General features: G+C 34.1%; 1 protein-coding gene across 1 annotated transcript; it reads right to left on the bottom strand.

Moving 5' to 3' along the window:
• Positions 1-98: 98 nt before the first annotated feature.
• LOC110382436 (uncharacterized) lies at positions 99-12779 on the bottom strand. Its single transcript, XM_064043042.1, has 9 exons — positions 12576-12779; positions 11098-11237; positions 10480-10544; positions 9836-9988; positions 8957-9042; positions 8150-8229; positions 7540-7632; positions 5721-5793; positions 99-5192 (listed from the first exon to the last, which is right to left on the bottom strand). The coding sequence occupies exons 2-9, from the start codon at positions 11230-11232 to the stop codon at positions 5065-5067; spliced, it is 813 nt and encodes a 270-aa protein (XP_063899112.1). The 5' UTR covers positions 11233-11237; positions 12576-12779; the 3' UTR covers positions 99-5064.
• Positions 12780-22218: the final 9439 nt, after the last annotated feature.

A 22218-nucleotide genomic window follows, 5' to 3' on the forward strand; every position in this document is an offset into this window, starting at 1 on the left:
CGCTTGGGGTGGTACAAATGGGTCTACATTTAGGAAGTTTGTGGAGCAAGTGAGAGCAGGCTGTAAGTAGGAGTGATTAATAAATAAAACAGCAAATATTCAATAATTTACATTTATTTAATGTTATTCAACATTTACAAATACGGCTCTATCTTACAGACATATGGAATGCTTGCTGAGTGACGCCGAATGCACCGCCGCCTATCTCAACAGTTAAGTTAATAAAACTGATATATAACACTGTTTTAAATAATAAACTAACTAGAAATTACAGAAACCAGAATGTCGTCAATAAAATGTCCACCACAGAACTGAAAAGTAATTTGATAAGTATTATACATATTTAACTTATGTATATAAAAATACTTCCAGATTGTAGTTTCGTCTTTAAAGTTACAGTCATTGGTAAATATTATTTATTTTAACTATAGTAATTAACTATAAAAACATGATACATAACTATAAAAAAAAATATTTAAGACGAAACGACGGTGCACCCAGCTTTTAACTGTATTCTTAATAATTATAATAAACATCATATTATTTCAATCGACCAACAGTTCTATATTTATTTATGTGTACATATAAATTATATGACTATGGTACAAGCCCCAAATATTGTCCAAATGCTGGGCAAATCTCACACAGAGAAGGAATGAGCAAAAATATCATTTATTTAACCAAAGGAGTTACAAAACATGCATAACTAGATCCTGCCAGAGCGGTTACACCCGCGTCCCGTGGGAACTACTGCTCGTACCGGGATAAGATATAGCCTATGTTACTCGGGAAGAGTGTAGCGCCCCAACAGTGAAAGAATTTTTCAAATCGGCTCTGTAGTTTTAGAAGTACAGACAAGCAAATAAAAAAATATATATAGAAATATGGAAGGTTGGGCTAACCTTTGGTTAAATAGATCAGTTGTGCATATAGAAATAAATTAAGATACAAACGATTTTGTATAATAAGTAATAATAAATATATATTTGTGGCAAAATCACCGGCGCATGACCTATGTTTTAAATTGAGTATCATATAGTATTTGAGATTTTTTTTTCAATTTACGGTATTTAGGTGGAAATAGGTCATTTAAAGTGAAAACAAGCTTAAATACTGATTGCAATGGTTTATAACCACTTTACATGGTTGGTTAATCTGTTTAATTCACATTTTAAGGGATGCGCAAGTTGCGCAAAAATGAAAAAGTTTTGCGCAATTTTGCGCAAAGTGACAAAAAAAAGAGAAAATGACCTATTTCCACCGCAAAAACACACAAAACATCTATTCTAATTCAAACAGCAATTAGTCTTATTCACTCTCAAATGTCAAATCACTTTACAAAACCAATTATAATGATATTTTCAAAATAATACAAAATAGACAAAAAGCCTCCAAAGAAAGACATTCGTAACTTATAATCAGACTAGACTTATTTTAATACACATAGGTACACTATACTGCAAAAATTTCGCACAAACATACAATCTCAGAATAATGTTCGATTTTTTGCAACACACTGTAGTTAAGACATTACTTGACTTAGATTAAATAACATACATAATTAGGCAAGAAATAGTACTCTTAAAATTAATAGCTTTCAATAAATAACAGAATTGAGATTCAAAATTAATAATCACCAACTAAATAAATTAATGTTAATAATATCTTTAAGGTATGTTTCGAATGTTCTGCCGATTGCAACTGTCGACCGCACTTGCAGCGACTGCATGAAATCGGTCGATATCTGAGGGCGACTGCACGTGCTGCTGCCGCTTCGATATAAAACGGTTTCATGTAAATGCATACAAACCAGGGACTTGATTCTGCTAAGTTAATAATGTGAAAATTGGATGTCAGTAGCAGTTTTAACCTTAGCGGGCATTCTGCTACTAATCTATACTAATATTATAAAGCTGAAGAGTTTGTTTGTTTGTTTGAACGCGCTAATCTCAGGACTACTGGTCCGATTTGAAAATTTCTTTCAGTGTTAGATAGTCCATTTATCGAGGAAGGCTATAGGCTACTTTTTATCCCGGTACGGGAAGTAGTTCCCACGGGATGCGGGTGAAACCGCTGGCAAAAGCTAGTATAAGCCTAATCGTATTCCAGTGACATTCCATTGGTTTGCTAGTAGTCTGCCATTTGGTATATACGGTAGTCTGCTCTACAATCATATTGCAATCGTAAATCATTTGCAGACAATATGATTAATTATTGAATCACAGAAACGGATAAAAACGTTTATTTAAAAGGAAAAATAGCGGAATGCCACATACGCTTCAATCGTAATTGAGTCATGATTGAATCATAGTTAGACGTTTAAGTAAACTTAACAGAATCAAGCCCCAATAGTGCAGCTTTTTTTAACGACTTCAAAAATCGTCAAATGCCCCCTCCCGCTGTGGGTGACGCGCGCTGAGGGAGTGTCCGACTCTTACTGACTAAAAACCGTCGTGCTCCGTCGTAGGCCTTTTATGTACCAGCGCCGCGGTAACTCGCGCGCACAATCCCGCAGCCCCGGCAGTAGCTGCGGCTGACTTCATGCAGTCACTGCAAGTGCGATCGACAGTTGCAGTCGACAGCTAGCATTCAAAACATACCCTTAGGAACTGGAAGCAACTGTGGGTATTTTTGTATTTTATATATTGTTTTTTATATCCTAATAATTTGATGAGATCCGATTCAGAACTTTGTATGAGTAGACCAAGAAACTTGTGTACCTACCTTTTAAAAAATATGACTGGAGACCAACTTGTAAAAGATTTAGGTATTTTGCAAAAATGTTGTCAGAATGTGTACAATTTGTTATATGAGAACGATTAGTGAGTGCACCTGCGTCTGCGCAAATGCTTGTGCACTATAATATGTCCTGCGCAGCTGGCTGATCTCCTTATATGAGAACAGCCGCCGTAGCCGATAATCGGCTAGGAGGACATCAATAGATTATATTAATAAAGCTGTTACTATTATTTAAATCAACCAAGTTACCAGTCTCTAGTCATACCAAAAGATTCTTGGACTGGACTAAACATTGTCAGCCTTACTACAAAAACTTAAACATCTGTTGAACACTTGTCTAAACAAAGTATGGCTGCGAAACAGACCTTATTTCAACGTCATAATCTGTCATTTTTTAGACAAATGTTCAACAGACGTTTAAAAGTTTTTGTGGTACGACTGTTAGTGTAATTTTCTCTTGAACAATTACTCCAATTGTGTTTATTATATAATTTGGATACAAGCATCGGATATGTGAGTCATGATACTTCACGTTTACATACAAACTTTATTATTTACAATGATTTTTATTTATCTATTTATATATCTAAATATATAGTATTTTGTGATGTGAATGGAGCTTTCATATTATTATTTTGCCAAATATATAAAAGTGTTATATATTCGTCTTGCAGTATAAGATAACATAATGAATGTACTTAAAAGAAACCATATTTTTTTTCTTTTCCTAAATTGTGTTTTAGTATATTGGTATTTTTTATTGTTTTATGCCCATATGTAATTCAGTGTAGCTGTCTAGGCAATCATTTTTAAATGCAATTCTGATTGATCAGTTCAATATATAAAGTATTGTATTTCAACTCTATTATATTATATTTCTATTGAATTATACAGGGTGATCCACTGAAAACTACGGACAGAAAGTACTCTTAATATTGTAGACTAGTTTTTATCAATGGGAAAAATATTTCCAGATTCCAGTCAAACCGGATGTAGCTAAGTACCAGTGTGCCACAAGGAGCGACTGCCTATCTGACCTCCTCAACCCAGTCACCTGAGCAACCCTTTGGTAAGACTGGTTGTCAAATTTTTGGCTTCTGGAAAGCCAAAAACTGCCAAAGATGTCCAGCTAGGATTCTTTAATTTAACTACAGTTTAACGTGCCTTCTAAAACACATTCATATTTTACCCTCCCAAGGAACTACCGCGCCAAAATTATACTAATTTCAAACACAAGTTACTTAACATAATTTATCTACCAATTAGGCCTTTATTCGTCGTCACAATTATACAGGGAACTTTAAGATACTTAGAAAGTACATACAAACTTAGAAAAGTTGCATTGGTACTTGCCTGACCTAGAATCGAACACACTCATACTTGAGAGGTTGGTTCTTTACCCACTAGGCCACTATATACTTTTATCTTTGATATTAAAAGTACTTGCGATCCGTAACCCAGAGTAACAAATATATACATACATACATACATACATATATTTAATATATAAAACAGTATATATTATTAATATACTGTATATTGGTGAACATACCGCCAACTATCAACATCTGACTAGCATAGAGCTATTCAATATAATTCCACATTACACTATATTCTTTAATTTTATATATGTACAATGTGTTACTAAAATCTTATTTATCTACATAAATAACTTAAATAATAACTATTTTATGAAAACAGTAAACTAAATAAAATTACTAAAAGAAACTAAAAATAATTTTAGTTAAATATAAAGTTCAAGAATGATTTTAGTTACACATTGTATTAAGACAAATTACTTTTTTTATATAGGAGGAATTGACTGAAGGTAGCGTTTTATAATTTCTAGACATTTGACGATGAGCGAGAAATCCAATATAAAAAGTTTTTTGATATCTGTTATTTTACATAAGTTCTCTGTAAAGTATTGTTTGATGTTTAAGACATTAAAAAAAATATTGAATAAAACATCGAAAAAAAACATTTTTATATTCGAATTTTCCGCTACCAGTCGAAACATTCGCCTAAGATGACCCCGAAAACCCATCATTTACCTTAAGATGACCCCGAAAACCCAGTAATTACCTTAAGATGACCTCGAAAACCCATCCATACCTCAAAATTACCTCTAAAAGCCACTTATTACCTTAACATGACCCCGAAACCTCATCATTTACATCAAGATGACCTTAAAAATCCAGTTATTACCTCAAAACAACCTCGAAAAGTCAGAAATTACTTTAAGATGACCTTTTTTTTTTGAAAACGTACCTTCAATCAATGCCTCCGTGCTCAAACACCACGGATATATAAGTGTAGTGTGACCTAGAATGGCGCAGCATCGTCGAGTGTGTGAAGCCAGTTGAAGATCATCATGTTGCGCTCGTACTTTGATAGCGGCCGACCACGCTCGCGCTCTAGATCTGCTGCTGTGAGGGCCAGGTGGGCCGCTTCTAGAATGCAGTAGGTCTACTATTAGTGTATTTAAAACATGCAAATTCTCCTAAGTGAGTAGTGCGCCAACATGCGGGCGAGGGGGGCGAGGAACGTTTCTGTTTTCTCCTCTTCACGTCTTTTTATAACCCTACAATTTTTTGTACTACCAAAAATCATTGACAAATATCTCAAAGAACCCGAACTTCTCGTTGTAACTATTTTGGTCTCGTCCACTGTACAATTCGACTTTGAAGAAAGCACCTGACCTACCTGCATTACGACATTTCTGCTCATTTTTCCTTATTTTTTAATACAACCATCAGTCATATTTCGTAATAGTCTTTCGTCCATACCTACTGTAAGATAGATGCACATACAAAGTTTCAACCTGTATACAATAATAGAAGGTCTGGCAGTTGTCGGCTCTTAACTACCGGTAAGTAAGTAAAAAGTAGTATTGTATACCAGTATAATATAATTAAGTATGTGTAATCTAAAAAGAAACCCCTAAAAACTGTAAGATATACGTCACAGGTGTTACATACCCGGGTGCACGAAGCGCGCATGTCGCGCGGGCGGCACCGACAGCGTCGCGCCCGCAGCACACACTGCCGCCGCCTGGGAGATATATATGTAGGTAGGTATATAAAAGAAACTTATTTAAAAAAGGGTGAAAAATCAGCACTTTTTGAAGGTCAAGATAGCAACAGATAGCTCCCAAAAGACGCCCATCCTTTAACTTCACTACACATCCTAACTAATAGTATAAATGTGAAAGTAACTCTGTCTGTCTTTTCTTCACGCCTAAACTACTGAACCGATTTATGTGAAATTTGGTACAGACATGGTTTGGAACTTGAGAAAGGACATAGGATAGTTTTTATTTCAAAAAAAATATATAAAAATAAAAAATAAAATTTATTCCGGACATATAGCACCATCTATTGGTCAAACCAAAAATATGCCGGAAGTCACTATTCCATGCGAACGAAGTCGCGGGCAAAAGCTAGTACATACATAAATACATGCCTACTCTTTAAGATAGAAAATATGTTTAATTGCGTGAATGGCAGACACATAAATTAACAATTAAAAAAAATATAAGAACACTCGTGTTGGTGGTGCAGTGTTGTTACACCACCCGTGGTGGGCTGTATCGAAGGACCGCAGCGGGTGCGGGAAAATAGCTTGGTCGGTGATTAGGCAAACCGAGACACAGTATGAGTGAAGCTAAAGGGTTTTGCTGAAAGGAAAAAGGACTTACTTGCGCTGGATGGTGGACGAGCACGTTGTTGCAGGCCTGCGATGCTGTTTCCTCTACGCGTAGGTTAAATACACTGTCACTCACGATTAGTTCTTGTGTGCCGGCTACACTAACACTGATTTTATGCGGTTTGAGATGAAGCGGTGCGGTTATTTCATTTATTTTCACATAAAACGCGGTGTTTCGGTGATTCGAAAAGTTTTCAGAATACAACGGCGGGAGCGTTGCGGCGCTAGTCGCGAGAGTTGGTGCGCGCGGCGCATCTTCCTTCTCTTTCTGGCGTATTGTAGCGGGATAGGAGGGAAAGGGAAGGATAGCCAACTCATACTGTGCGGTTGCGGAAGTATCAAATGTTAGAAAAGATGCGTTCAGAAATTGTATTAGAAATAATATAGCTAATGAAATTAAAATGTAAAACTTGCGCGAGCACGTGTTTAAACAAATAAAGTACCTATCTTGTATCTTGAAAATATGCCCCACGCTCAGCATTGTGCTAGGATCAAGTGTATAATATACTAGCTTTTGCCCGCGACTTTGTTCGCGTGGAATAGTGACTTTCGGCAGATGTTAGGTTTGACCAATAGATGGCGCTATACGTCCGGAATAAAATTTATTTTTCTATCTTTTTTTGTAATAAAATCTATCTTATGTCCTTTCTCAAGTTCCAAACTATGTCTGTACCAAATTTCAAACAAATCAGTTCTGTAGTTTAGGCGTGAAGAAAGGACAGACAGACAGACAGACAGACAGAGATACTTTCGTATTTATAATATTAGTTAGGATTTTACATACACTGATTTTCAGCGATGGTCCATACCATGATGGCGTTAAAACAGTATTTAACTTCACATACCTAGAGAAATCTAAATTCACCGACAACTCAAACGTATTATTTTTAAAAACTAACGTTTATGTTGTCTCTGAAAATGGGTCTGAATTCGGTCGCACTCAACAACTTTAAATTGAAATACCTACAGGTTGACAATTTCTGTCAGTCCTTTACCTGGATGAAAATCATCTAAAACTAAAATAACAGAAGAAATCCTTGAGAAAATAATCAACAATTAAACATATAGTCTAAATGTCAGAACTAGTCTTACCTCGAGTCTGTCCAGATTGAAGTCTGACTGCGACATTCGTTCGAGCGCGCGGTATGTCGTCAGAAGCCGACGCTTTATGTAGCTCTGTCGGACCTGTCAAACAATGTCAGAACATGTCAGACTTGTGTAGATATTATTCAGAAAGTATACAGGGATCATTTTGGGGAGTTCTGGCAAATTAATCCGAATAAATTGTTGGTAATTAAATACATAGTTACTTACATAGTTTGTAAATAAGTGACATCAAAATTATGACATGAAATAAAATTCATCAAATTGAAAGCATTGATTGAGCTAGTCATATTAGCACATGTATACCGCAGGGGAACATCTTATATCAAATAATTATAATTTAGTAACAAGCTACTGTTAAACTTTCCAACTTCTTTAAGCTTGCCCTATTCCATATTGTTTCTAATCAAAATATATCTATATATCATAGTGAACACAATTTGATATAAGTATTGAGTATCTTAAAGTTTCCGGACAAAATATAGCCTAAGTTACTTGTCTTAAGCAAATTTTTAAATTTATCAGGAGTTATGGAGATCTGTAGAAAATAGAACACGTTTATTGTTTATAATATAAGTATATAGATAGTAGGTAATACCTTCTTGTTATCAGTGGGCAGCGGTCTGTGCGCGGGCGCGGGCTGCGAGCGCTGCGGAGACGGCAGCTGAGACCCGCCCACTGGAATACATACACACGGGAGTACTTATAACCATATCTTATGAGAATATTGCTAAAGCAGTCCATAACGTTTATAACCCATTTGAGAAGGCACAAAACTAAAAAAGGTAAAAAAACTTGATAGGACGTTACGCAAACATACAAACAATCATTGAACAAATAAAAAACCTACCACTACGAATCAACATTGAGTTTTAGCTGCTTCTTATTTTTTAACTGAATTCTGTAATAAATACAACTCTTTTTAGAAGTAAAAAAAAAATATTACCAAGATTGTCTATCCTTAAATAAGTGGTTATTAAAATAAGTAAGTAACAAAAAATCTAATGGGTATGTCTTGTTTTTACAGATGCGTTTGTGCCTAGAATCAAAAGCCAAAGCCAAAAACGTTTTTTGAAAATAGGCTAGTCTTTCCCACCCCACACACACACTTTTCAAAACGCCCCCTTTTACCCCTTCCTAGTGTTATAGCTGGAAAGTATGATATATAATAGTATGAGATAGGATTAGTATGATTATAACTTTCCAAATGAATGGTGTCACGTCACCTTAAAGTGACGTTTTTGCATTGTATGGAAGATAAATGTTAGTTTAAATAAGTTAATTTGTAAAAACATCGTTGGTCTACCTTATTAAACAAATAAATAAATAAATGAAAGGAGAATCAGTAAAGAACAAAGCTCCCTGCAACACATCTATCTATTACTGATTACATAGGGTTACTCACCAGCGACCCAGGTGCTGCAGGAACGTGATGCTGCGCTGAGGGTAAGAGCTTCCAGAGCCGCGCACAGACCCACCTCCGACGTCGCGCTGAAAGTTATATAGAACAATACATTTTTATTATGTTATGTTGCAGGAAATAACTAGAAAAGTGATCGAAAATGCATAGGTACCTAAGGATGTCATACATTATACATATCATCATATCAATGCAATCATTTTTCAATAAAAAGAGAAAATTATACTTAAAATATGAATTAACTTGTATAAAGGTGCTTGTGCTATCTCTCCGGTGGTGTCGGCTTGTCGTCGCATCGCGCTATGAGAGTGAAGGAATACTGAGTGCACCGCAGTACAAGCTAATGTGCACAAACTATAATATGTCCTGCACAGCGCGGCTGATCTCCTTATATGAGAACAGCCGCCGTAGCCGATAATCAACTAGTAGGACATCATCATCATCACCATGTGCATCTTATACCTACTTGCTGAACGCCAGTTGTGAGTGCCTAGGATCACCACCAGCATTAGACCCTGTGCATCCTAAGCAGTTGTCTGAGACAGGAAGCTCATACCTCCTGAGCGGCTGCTGCAGCTCCCGGCAGCTGTGACAGTTGTCTGTGCCACACAGCGGGAGACAGGAAGCTCATACCTCCTGAGCGGCTGCTGCAGCTCCCGGCAGCTGTGACAGTTGTCTGTGCCACACAGCGGGAGACAGGAAGCTCATACCTCCTGAGCGGCTGCTGCAGCTCCCGGCAGCTGTGACAGTTGTCTGTGCCACACAGCGGGAGACAGGAAGCTCATACCTCCTGAGCGGCTGCTGCAGCTCCCGGCAGCTGTGACAGTTGTCTGTGCCACACAGCGGGAGACAGGAAGCTCATACCTCCTGAGCGGCTGCTGCAGCTCCCGGCAGCTACTGACGTCGGCGGCGCTGAAGGACCGGCGCAGGCCTAGCTGAGCACACAGCGCTGCGCAGCCCGCCAGCAGGGACCGCCAGTTGTCTGTGCCTGCCAGTGGGAGGGAGGATGACGGTCTTCTGAAAAAATAATATAATATCATTAGTCAATTAAAAAGGAACAAAATACTGAAAATATAACTAACAAGCCGTTTTCCCGCGTTTCACCCACATCCCGTGGTAACTACTGCCTTTACCGGGATAAAATATAGCCTATGTTACTCGTGGATAATGTAGCTTTCGAATGGTGAAAGAATTTTTAAAAACAGTCCAGTTGTTTTTGAGCCTATTCATTACAACCAAACAAACAAAGTTTTCTCTTTATAATATTAGTATAGAAAAGTAACCCATAGTCAACCTCGATAACTGACTCAGTCCTCATTTGCCGAGACTTTTTCCCAACTATGTTGGCTTCCAGTCTAGCCGTATGTAGCTGAGTACCAGTGTGCCACAAGGAACGTCTGCCTATCTGATCTCCTCAACCCAGTTACCCAGGCAACTCAATACCCCTTGGTGAGATCGGTTGATGAAATAATTTTTTAAATGGTACAGAAATGAAATGAAGTACTTACTTTAAAGCTTTACTATCTGGGTTGGGGCTGGCCACACGGAGTGAAGGGTCGGGACCCTGGCCTGCCTGTAAAAATACATTTTTACTATTAAACATCAAAGCACAAAAGAAATTTGTGTTTACTCCATTTGAGTTGGCACTAAAGGGTTAATCTTGATTGTAATCTAGTATTTAAAATGTCATTTTATAAAATTGAGTACAAATAATAATAACAGTTATTTGCTTAATCTGTAGTATATGTTATTGACAGCTTTTGAAAATGGCATAACAGAATGTGTAACAAAACGCCATATTTATTCCTCGACATTAACTGATGATTGAAAAATTGGCCATTTAGTCAAAGTCAAACAATTTTATTTAATTGATGTCTATACAAACACTTCTTAACGTCAAAAGCAGTAAATAGATAGATAGAATATTCTTTATTGTACACCAAAACAAACATAGACGAGGACATTACAAACAAATACGTGTGAGTACAACAGGCGGTCTTATCGCTCAAAAGCAATCTCTTACAGACAACCTTTGGATGGAGTCGATTTTAAATAGATAGATTAGGGTAGTAGGCGTACAAATAATAATTAAATAGTATGTCTTTAGCAGATGGAAATGCTGTTACCTTACAAGCCAGCAGCCTCAGCACCCTGGCATCGGAAGCAGCGGACGAGACGCTGAAGAGAGACAGGTCGGTGGTGACGGACTCGTGTGACGGCGAGCGCGCCACACCCCCGCGCCATGAGTCGGGGGTGCACATGTCCACTGAAATATTGAGTGAACTGTTTATACTACTTCACATATGGTTGGTTAGGTCCATGGTAAGCTATTTATTAGCTTGTGTTTTGGGTGCTAACACAATTGATAAACTAATCTTAGCGCAAACCTGCTTCCCATCTCCCGGTCATCATTCATCGATTCATGCTATAGATAAGTACAGTTCATTCATTTGGTTGACGGTTGGCATGGATTATGTCAATTTGCCCGCCTTATTTTATATATATTTTTGTTTAATAAAATAATTAAGTCATAGTTTTTGTGATTGAATTTGATTGTCTTTAAGTAATCTAAGGTGTACTTAGATGTAAATCAATTTTTTTGTCCTCACTATTAAACTAAAAACTTAAACTATTCAATTAAGTAAAGTGTATATATTATGAGTTATTTATAAATAATTTTAGTGCTAAGTAGATATGTACTGCAAAAGTAGTGTAAATAAATAAATTTCGGGAAGAAGATGGAAAGTTTCATGATAAATTTATTGAAGAAGAGGCAAGAGCCTACTGGTGTGTGGCACTATGGCACCAATTATTATTTCTTCTGGTGTGCTTCTAATCAACTTGCTCTAGCAAACAGCAATAAATTGCATATTTATGAGCAAATCTAAAATGCACTTTCTAAGTATATCTTGGACAGCAATGGCTGTTTCAGATGGCACGTTAAACTGTAGGTCTCGGTTGTCATTGAAAATCTTAGGCAGACGTTACAGGTAGTGACAAGCCAGTAAGTCTGACCCAGTCTAACCAAGGGGGTTGCCGGGGAACTGGGTCGAGGAGAAAGGCAGTTGCTCCTTACAAAACACTGGTACTCAGCTGCATTCGGTTAGAATGGAAGTCGACAACATCATAGGTGGAAAGGCTCGGGAGATGATGAATGTGGGTCAATGAGATGTTATTTGGTTTGGTTTACAAATTATTAATTTATTTTTATTTTATTAGATTATACATGCATTTTGGTAATGATGTAACATACTAGTAGACCAAAAATATAATAATTGCAGTTTCTCTTCACTGTTATTATAAGCCGGTAAATATTTAAACAGGACGCAAAACAAGATTTTACTTTTTTTTTTTATTAGAAAATCACCATTAATTTCTTATTAAATTAATATTTTTTCAACGCCGTATTTAAAGTAAGGAATTAAAATACAGTTCCTTAAATTAAGTCTTTTAAAGGTTTAACACGCAAAATAATGACTTCTTTAACAATTTAGACACATATTTGATTGGTAATAACGCAAATAAAATAGAAAAAAATATAAAAATAATACAACGTCGTTTCGGAAAAATCGGTAAACACAACAATAACAAACAATTTTCTTACCGCTTATGTGAGGCTCCACGGTGGCGGCTTTATATACTACTTTATATAACAAACACTACGTTTTACAACGTAAATATATATTTTTCACACTACAGCATTAGCGCACTGTAATATTATTGCGAATATTTGCAAGTTTTACAGTTTTTAGATAATGGCCGGATGAGTTTGACAAATCAAAGTGGGACGTTGGGTTGTGTTCTGATATTTATTATTTTCAATAAATTGTTATTACATTCGAAAATTTGTAAGTAACTGCGTCTATGTTTGTATTAATTATGTATTTTGTATACTTTTTGTAATATATGAACTGATTTTAACATGAAATGGTGCAAGAGTACAATTTATGTTTTAAATCTTTTCACGATTTTTAAATCACTGAGGGGGTTAGAGTAAGGTTTTGGAGCGCACCTAGACCCAAAACATTCGTGTTACTTTTATATTTAGCAGAATAATATTTAACAAATTATTACTTTAATACTTATACCATTTCCGACCATTTGAGACGGAGTAAGTCTTAGCTTATTCAAGGAACAAGAATCATTGATAAAACCCAGTCAAATAAAGGTCTTAAAAACGTCTCAATACTTGAAATAGTACAAAAACATCATTCATGTTATTATAATCTTGCCAAATCAAATAACTTTTGCCCGTAGAAAGGTTACAATCGCTTGAATTAGTACAGCGACATCTGTTAGTGGAGAAAACGAAACTAGTTCAATCGGTTTCGTTACTTCGACACTAGATGGCAGTGTAAGGCACAGTAATGTAATTCAACAAATGGCTTCCGGACGATTTTCTTCAAAGCAAGCGTTTTTGTAGTTATTTGTTTCCATAGCTACAAAGAACCTTGACCGCAAAGCAGGATAAAATGTACACAAAGCTGCCTGTTTCATTATCTTTTTCTACTTTGTTGTTCTAATCTTTAATGGCTGTGAAATGCACGTTGGACTTTCATTTCAATAAAAAACAATGAATGCTTAACTAATAAAGTATTATTGACTGTTTACCTTTAGACTTAAAACAACATAAAATACCTAGCATCAGTAAAACAGGAAAATCCGATGGGAAAATCACTGTCTATATTTACGTTTAGGTATTTATATTCAAAAAAATGTCAGGATGACATTTAAATAGTGTTTCCTTGCGTCCCCAAAACCGTTATTTTAGTTAACATGTATGAAATCAAAGAGAAGCCACGTGCAACGCTAGTGCTTATTGATTTGGACCAAATTCCTGGAAACCAACCATCAAATGTTGACAAACTCGGATATCGCTCGGTTGCAGTCGGCTTACATGGCGGGCGGATACAATACCTTTAGACTTTTAAGATTTTTTTTGTTCAGTAAATTAAGTGTTTTGATTGTATTATTGTGTACAACAGAAAAATCTATTTGCAATTTATTCATATCGAATGTTTGGGCAAATAGCCAACAGTAATTAAAAAAATGTAACGTAAGTAAGTAGGTACCGACTTCACGTACATTTGTGACAAAGAAAAGATTAGGTACTTACATACCTACTCAGGAAAATACAATTAGTGAAAAAATTAAGAACGACACTTTATATATTTTTTTATAGTAAAATGTTTTTTTTTACAGGCACAATCTTTTTGTATCACGGTGAAATTAGGTACACTTGTGAACCTACTTAACTTTTCTAAAACGTAAAATCAAAATCTTTTTTACAAAAATATTTTAAAATGTTGAATAATTTGACATGTCCTTAAATTATATCCATTTGACATAGGTATTTAGGTATACAAACACTTTTTCCTACAGATTCAGATACTATTAAAAATTTTAAAATATTCAAGTAAAATATAAATAATATTATCCTGATCTGTGTGTAAGCCGATGCGAACAGTAATACCAACATACAAGTATAAATACGCTATAGTGAATACTTTATCAGCAAAATGGATGTTATGTTTTCTGAAGTTGCCGGCACTGTTCACTAGTCAGCCTTGTGACGAAGTTACTGAACTATTTAAGTGAAATTATACTTTTGAGTAGTTTAATGGTTACTTATATTATTAAAAATGGTCAGTGTGTGATAACATTTTAGCACAGAAAGTGCTCTGGAGTTTTTTTTTAATCAAAATCAATTAAGTAGTGGGAGTTGTTCCCCCGGGGCGCAGGTAAAACGAAAAATCTGGATTTTTAATTGAATTAAGTAAGTCAATTGAAATATAATTGAATGTTAAACTTTCACAGTAAACGGTTTAAATAATTTAGATGAAAATTAGAAGAATAGAGCGAGATTCAACCCTTAAAATTACGGAAGCGGTATATTTGGATACATTAACCAATTCATATAGAAGATAGCAAATAAAGTCTTAATTCTAATCATTTAACTACTTATCAGCGCTACTGATTATGCAATCTACATTTACAAACAATACCTATAGCATACAGACCTACTAAAAACTCAATTTTTAACCACTAGCCGTTTCACAAAACGACAGACACTCAAAAACTGTCCGCCACACAACTGTAGGCAGCCCCCTCACACATACATACGTTCGTTCACGCACACTACAACAACACGAGTACATACTAGTTGTATTCACGACACTACTAATAGGAAACATTTTTTGTTTGTTTGTATTTTATATTTAAAAACACTAACTTTTGCTCTTCACTTAGGAAACTACGTTTAAAATACAATATTTTCTCGGCTGACATTGAACATCCTTGGCAGTCGTCACGGGTACTCAGAAGCTAGTAAGTCTGACACCAGTCTTACCAAGTAGTATCGGGTTGCCCGGGTAACTGGGTTGAGAAGGTCAGATAGGCAGTCACTCCTTGTGGCACACTGGTACTCAGCTGCATCCGGTTAGACTGGAAGCCGACACCAACATAGTTGGGAAAAGGCTCGGGAGATGATGACTTATTCATTATCAATTTTAACATTGTTTTAAGCAGTAGTATACCTATTTGTTTACTATGTATTTGTATAAAGTCCTATCAAGATGGATATATTTACCTATATTTATTGATATGTTTCAAATGGATTACTACTGGGCCCCGATTCTCCTAATTTTACTTAAGCGTCATACGATTCACGTTCGACTCGATTCGACTGAGATCCAATCCCGACTCGATTACGATTGAAGCGTATGTGGCATTCCGCTATTTTTTCTTTGAAATAAACGTTTTTATCCTTTTCTGTCATTCAATAATGAATCATTTTGTCTGCAAATGATTTACGATTGCAAAATGATTGTACAGCAAACTACCGTATAGACCAAAATCACCAAAATAGCAGACCAATCGCACACCAATCAAATGTCAATCGAATACGATTGGTCTTTTATTAGTAGCAGAATGCCCGATATGGTTAAAACTGCTATTGCGATCATATTGCGATTCGATTTCTATTCAATTTTGACATTATTAACTTAGGAGAATCGGGCCCCTGCTATCATTTTCTTTTGACAGAAACAAAGTCACGGGCCCAATCTAGTATTTTTATTTTTTATTTTACCCTTCACAAAATTGTAGCTACAACTTATATTCTGTTTATATCAGATTTTTAAAAAGTACGTATGTTTAAAGTAACTCCCTTTTAAATACATTACATCCTCCATTTTATAAGTTGGTTAACAACTCGCACTTGACTGTATACATATTATAATTTGTTATGATAATACATACAATATACATACTTTAGTTATATTATGTATGTATGTAATGTATGACTGTCTTGTGACGAATTCACTAGAACACTGTTACCATGGAAACCGATTGTTTATTTATTTTTTTATTTTGCGTTTTTTTTCTTTCCTTTCAGCAGAAAATAAAATAATTCTACATTGGAAAAGGTGTTTTATAAAACAAGTATTTTTTATTGAAAATAAATGAAAAATATACAGTTCCAGTCATATAAAGTTCGTTAGTAACAAAATATATTTTTTCAGGTATGCTGTGTCCAGACTCGCACTTGGCTGTTTTTTTGTCCCTGACCTTCTTAAGTTAAGTTAATAAGGTAGTAATCGATATTGTACTGACTCGACAATTTCTTTCTTTTCAATATTTAACCTACTTATTTATACGTAGGCAGATATTTTTTTTTATCACATACACAAAGTCTGTTCAGTTTTGAAAATATTCGTTATTAAAAAAACTAAAACCGGCTTCATTGATACTTAAAAATGTCTCCTAAATCTGACAAATACTATGCTGAAAACCGCATCAAAATCGGTTCAGCCAAACGCGCACAAACAAACACTCGTCAAACTAAGACCGTCCTTTTTCAAGTCGGTTAGAAATACAAAACAATACAAATCTTTCCTCTTTACCTTATAAATTATCTAGTTTCAAACCTATATTCTAAATCCTATCAAAACTTACAAACATTTTTTCAATTTCAATAAAATCCATCATCATCCTCCGAGCCTTTTTCCCAACTATGTTGGTGTCGGCTTCCAGTCTAACCATATGCAGCTGAGTACCAGTGTGCCACAAGGAGCGACTGCCTATCTGACGTCCTCAACCCAGTTACCCGGGCAACCCGATACCCCTTGGTTAGACTGGTGTCAGACTTACTGGCTTCTGACTACCCGTAACGACTGCCAAGGATGTTCAATGACAGCCAATTTCAATAAAATCAAAAAGTCAAAAAAAAACAATGCTACGACTCTATAGATTTTTATAACAACTCGGCTACTTAACGTGCGGTACGATTTTAAAATTAAAAACTTTATGTTTGCGTGTGTGCGTAGTGTGGTAGTGTGTGTAAGCTTACATAATATATAAGCTGTCAGTTTGTGTGGTTGTGTGAGTGAGTTGTGGTTGTGTGCATGGGGGAAAGATTTGTATGGATATGGTTGTTTTTGGGGAATTTAATTTTTGGTCAAAATGTTATTGTTTTATTAGTTAAATACGAATTTTAAATAAGTGTTATGGGAACTTATAATTTTTTTTATCTTTTATCCATAGTTACCTCTTGTTTGAGAAATAGGTTAATAAAGAGTTTCAAATTAATTATAATTTTATTGAAATAACTTTTTCCATATAACTACTACTTATTTTCCACCTTTTTTCCCGATATAAAAGATTTAAAAAATGTTTTTTTTTTTTTGTAAAGATTTGGGTGCGTATTTATGTAAATATGTGTATATTATGAATTAAAGTACCAATACAATTTGTATTTCCATTATTTTGGTAATTGGAGTTAGAATTAAGCAATAGATTGCTAGATTTTTTTTTCAATTATTTTTTCTTTTAAATTATTTTTACCTATTTTCCCAACACAAAATAAACTAATTACACTACCCAAATTATTAAAAAAATGCCTAAAAACAGTTAAACTAAAGCAAATGCTAGTAAGATCCACGTTTATCCACCACTCTCGGGTATTGTGCTTGATTGTACGCGAGTGCCGGCGAGCGGAATGCAAACTAAACTGTGCAGGGCTGTACCGAAGTGTTATTATTATTATTATATTGAAGATTTTTGAAAAACTACCACTAAAGTAACCCGGTAGACATACGTTCACAAAAACAAGAATATTAATAAAGTAAAAATGTTTTAAATGCTTATTTATATTTCTTTTTTTATCATTTTTATTAAAAAAATACTCCAAAGTAATGAAATTGTCTAGTGAGGTTTTGTAAAATGCGTATTTTCTTAATGTAAATGAAAAATAAAAGTATATGATGTAGGCATGAGTGTAGGTATTTTCAATACTACAAGTACTGCTTAAACTTCACCAATAAAATACTAAGTTGATTTATTTGCAGTTTTGAAAATACCTACCTACACTCATTATACAAATAAAATATTTTTCTCTTATACATAACCAAATACATAACCAAAAATAAATTCCTCCTACAACTTATTTAAGCTAAATCCTAAAACCACAGTCAAAATTCACAAATTGTAACTACACATACACCCGTTAGTTTTTCAAAAATAATAAATAGTTGTCGCGTCAACCCTACGGGTATATTAGCGCGCACACATACACAGCAGTGTTGATACACACTCACACATACGCAGCTCACGAATTAGGGTCGTTGTCGCCTGTTGACAAAACTGACTAAGGTAGTAAATGTGAGAAATTGTACGTATTTTTTTGTAAATAAGTATGTGATGAGTACTATCTATGTTGTTATTTGCCGTGTTAAAAGATTGTTTAACGTAAGTTATAAAAAAAAACATGTTTACTATTTTTTCTTGTTGTGCATATTTAATAGCTTATCTCCTTGCTTACCTATTTGTTTTTCTTTAAGTTGTACTATATTATATTGCGTAATAATCAATATGCACAATAGCAAGAAACATTTATTGTAAAAAAATATATTTACATACTCATAAAGCAAATAAAAATTCTTCCAAGTCTTTTATTTCTTTATTAAAATAGTTAAACTGTCATAACATCAGTGTAAAATAATGAAATACATACCTATACGCATTTAAAACTTCATGTTAAACAAATTTTTCCACGCCCAAACAAAAAATTAAACCAAAAAAAACAAACAAAAGATCTGCAATTTAAAAAAAAAATACTTACCCCAGTTCCCCAGTTAGCCGTAGCCCGTTTTTTATTACGCCAGCTAGATGTCCTTACATATACTACAGTGTTTAGATTATTATGTTTTTTGTACGAATTTGTCGAAAAAAAATCATCTTTGTAAAAACATTTTGAATTATTTATCTTCGTGTGAGAGTTTTTTTTTAGAAAAATAGCATTTGCGTGTGTTTGTAGGCTCTTGTTTGTTTTTTAAGATTTTTTTGTTATATAATTAGTGATTAATAGGTATATTATGTGCATATATAGCAGATAAGTTATCATTGCATTCTTTACTGTTGAGAGATAATAAAATAAGTAATAACAAAAGGAAAACAAACACATTTTTAAAGTATTACAAGATAGGAATGTGTCCTATCATATAAAATTTCGATTAGTTTCCGAATACAGATACCTATTTCACGTTAAATAACTTTGCTGGCTCCAAAATTAACAATTTTAGGCGAAACGCGATAAAATATCCTATCTTCATGCCAAATTTTATATAAATTTGCACGTATAATTTACAAACACTCTAAAAACATGTTTATAATCGTTCGTCTTTCTTTATAATATTAGTTAAAATTAAGAGTTATAAAATTCCCTATATATTAATAAGTTATTTAATAATAAATAACCTTAACAATCAAATCAATCACACATTATTATTTAATATAAAATGTTCGATTATTGAACCAATTCTTGCTTGTTCACGCGTCGCACCCTCTACGTCGAAAAAGGGTGGTTTTTGCGAAAGGGCCTCTGTCAGGGGGGTACATCGTATTAGGGAAGTAAGGTGCATTCTATACATGAAGAAATATACAGTTTACTTAGTTTTATTTAGAAAAAATCTTGTAGATATACGTAAAGAATTAAACAAAGATAATATAACACAGACATTACACACAACTAACGATTTGTCTCATATTAGCTTTTAACGCGGTTTCACTCGCGTCCCGTGGGAACTACTGCCCGTACCGGGATAAAATATAGCCTATGTTACTCGGGAAGAGTATAGTTTTTCAATAGTGATAGATTTTTTCAAATCGGTTTAGTAGTTTCTTAATCTTTAGGTTACAAACAAAGATTTTTTTCCTCTTTATTAAATGAGTGAAGATTCACATAAAAAAAACCTTGTTACAAATAAATTACTTAAAAAATGTCTTCCTCATCGCTTTACACCGTTCTAAAAATACATTTCCGTACATCAAACCTACTACAAAACGAGCCACAACTCAGAATCCTAACAACTGAACTATTGCAACAAAACTGACTGTATATTGAAAATTTGTTACTAAACCATAAAAATTATCGCTCGCTACGTCTGTGTGCGTGCCTGTGCTTGTGTGAGTGCGTCGCTACGCAACGCCCACACACACACAGGTAATTTGTTGGTCTTAAAACCTAGGGTTGTCAATGGTTACTTGTAGATTATTAATAATAATTATTTTTAACAAATGAATTTTGTTTTGTTCATGAATAGGTACTTATTTTTAGAATTGAGTGTTAAGACATATAGTTGTACTTATATATAAAGTGTAACTTATGTTTAAATAATATAAAGTAGTCAATTAGTTTTACTTAAGCTTCAGATAGAAGAGCAAAAATGTTATAAATCTTTAAATATTGAAAGTTCGGCGCTATATACTGAGTCTAGCCATTCCTACATACCATTATAGCCATTCTTATTGTGTTTTTTTTTGAGTTTAAGTAAAAAATTATATCTAAAAATATATAGGTAGTACGTATATGTATTCTAAAACGTATATACTTCTACAGACTTATTTATTGGGACTACCACTGGGAACTACTAGCCGCACCCGGATAAAATATAGCTTATGTTACTCGGAAACACTACACTTTTCAATTTTGAAATAATTTTTTATATCGGTTCATATGTACATTATACTTACTATAGCTTTCACATTGAAATAGGTATATTTTCTGTATCAATTTATTAAATAAACCTTAACAACAAGAATAATAAAATACTCTTCAAAAATTACTTCTAAAAACCAATAAATACTTCATAACTAATAACTTATTCCTACATTAATTACCTACTCGCAACCAACAGCCCTGACACACACAAACACACTCGTGCACACACGCACGCACACATGCACAACGGACATATGAAACCGAATGCTTGTCAAACTAAATGGATACGGTGAGTAGAGATGTGAAGAGAGTGGGATTTATCGATATATTGTTGTTTTGTGGTAGGGTTATTTGTTTATCTAGTAAGATTTTGATACATATTTCTTCATTTTAGGAAACAAGTTAACAATTATTTACAGTAACACACTTATTTACAGATGATAATATTGAATATGATTGTAAAACATTGTTTTATTTAAGTATTTGAAGCAAATTGATGAACATCTGAAAAATCTCATTTTAAATACTTGCTGCAAAAAATAAATTATTTCGTTGCATGGTATTTTCGATTTCTAATCGTAACTTAATAAACATCAAAATTTAATTCGGTACCTCTGTCTTCTATAAAAAAATCACAGGAATAACTTCAAACACCTCGCTTTCACGACACAACTTAAAATAAAACATTTCCTTAAATCATTTCACTTAATTCACAGTCAAAATCAAAACGAACAACACACCATATTTCATTGTCACAAAACAAAAATATCATCCCAATTTATCGACATTTCCATCGACAAGCGCTCGCACACATCACTAGCCAAGCTTGCGCTAGTATTATTATTAGCAGAGATAAGTCTTGTGCACACCGCGGTCCAAACATTATTGTGATTATTGTCACAATAATCAGTTATTCTTCGACTTATAATTATAAACAGCACGGTTTTTTATTATAATTGGCATTTGTTTACGTTTTGTTTAAGTAGTTAATGAAGAAACATCTATAGTGTAGGTATATTACTGTTATAAGGAAAAATAACTAAAAAAGGATTTTGTAAAGTCAAGTAAAACTCTGTAAAGTCACCAACTTGAAGTAGTTAACCTATTCGAATTAATCATATATTTTCTAAAATAAATAATAGTTTAAAAAAACTAAAAAACACGCTTTTTATAGAAAAACGAACTAAAAAATAGGAAATAAATTTTAATGAATTTAAATTAGGAAAACAGTGTTAAAAATTTCAATGCA

This window comes from Helicoverpa armigera, chromosome 30 (assembly GCF_030705265.1).
Source record: "Helicoverpa armigera isolate CAAS_96S chromosome 30, ASM3070526v1, whole genome shotgun sequence".
NCBI classification, from domain to species: Eukaryota; Metazoa; Arthropoda; class Insecta; order Lepidoptera; family Noctuidae; genus Helicoverpa; species Helicoverpa armigera.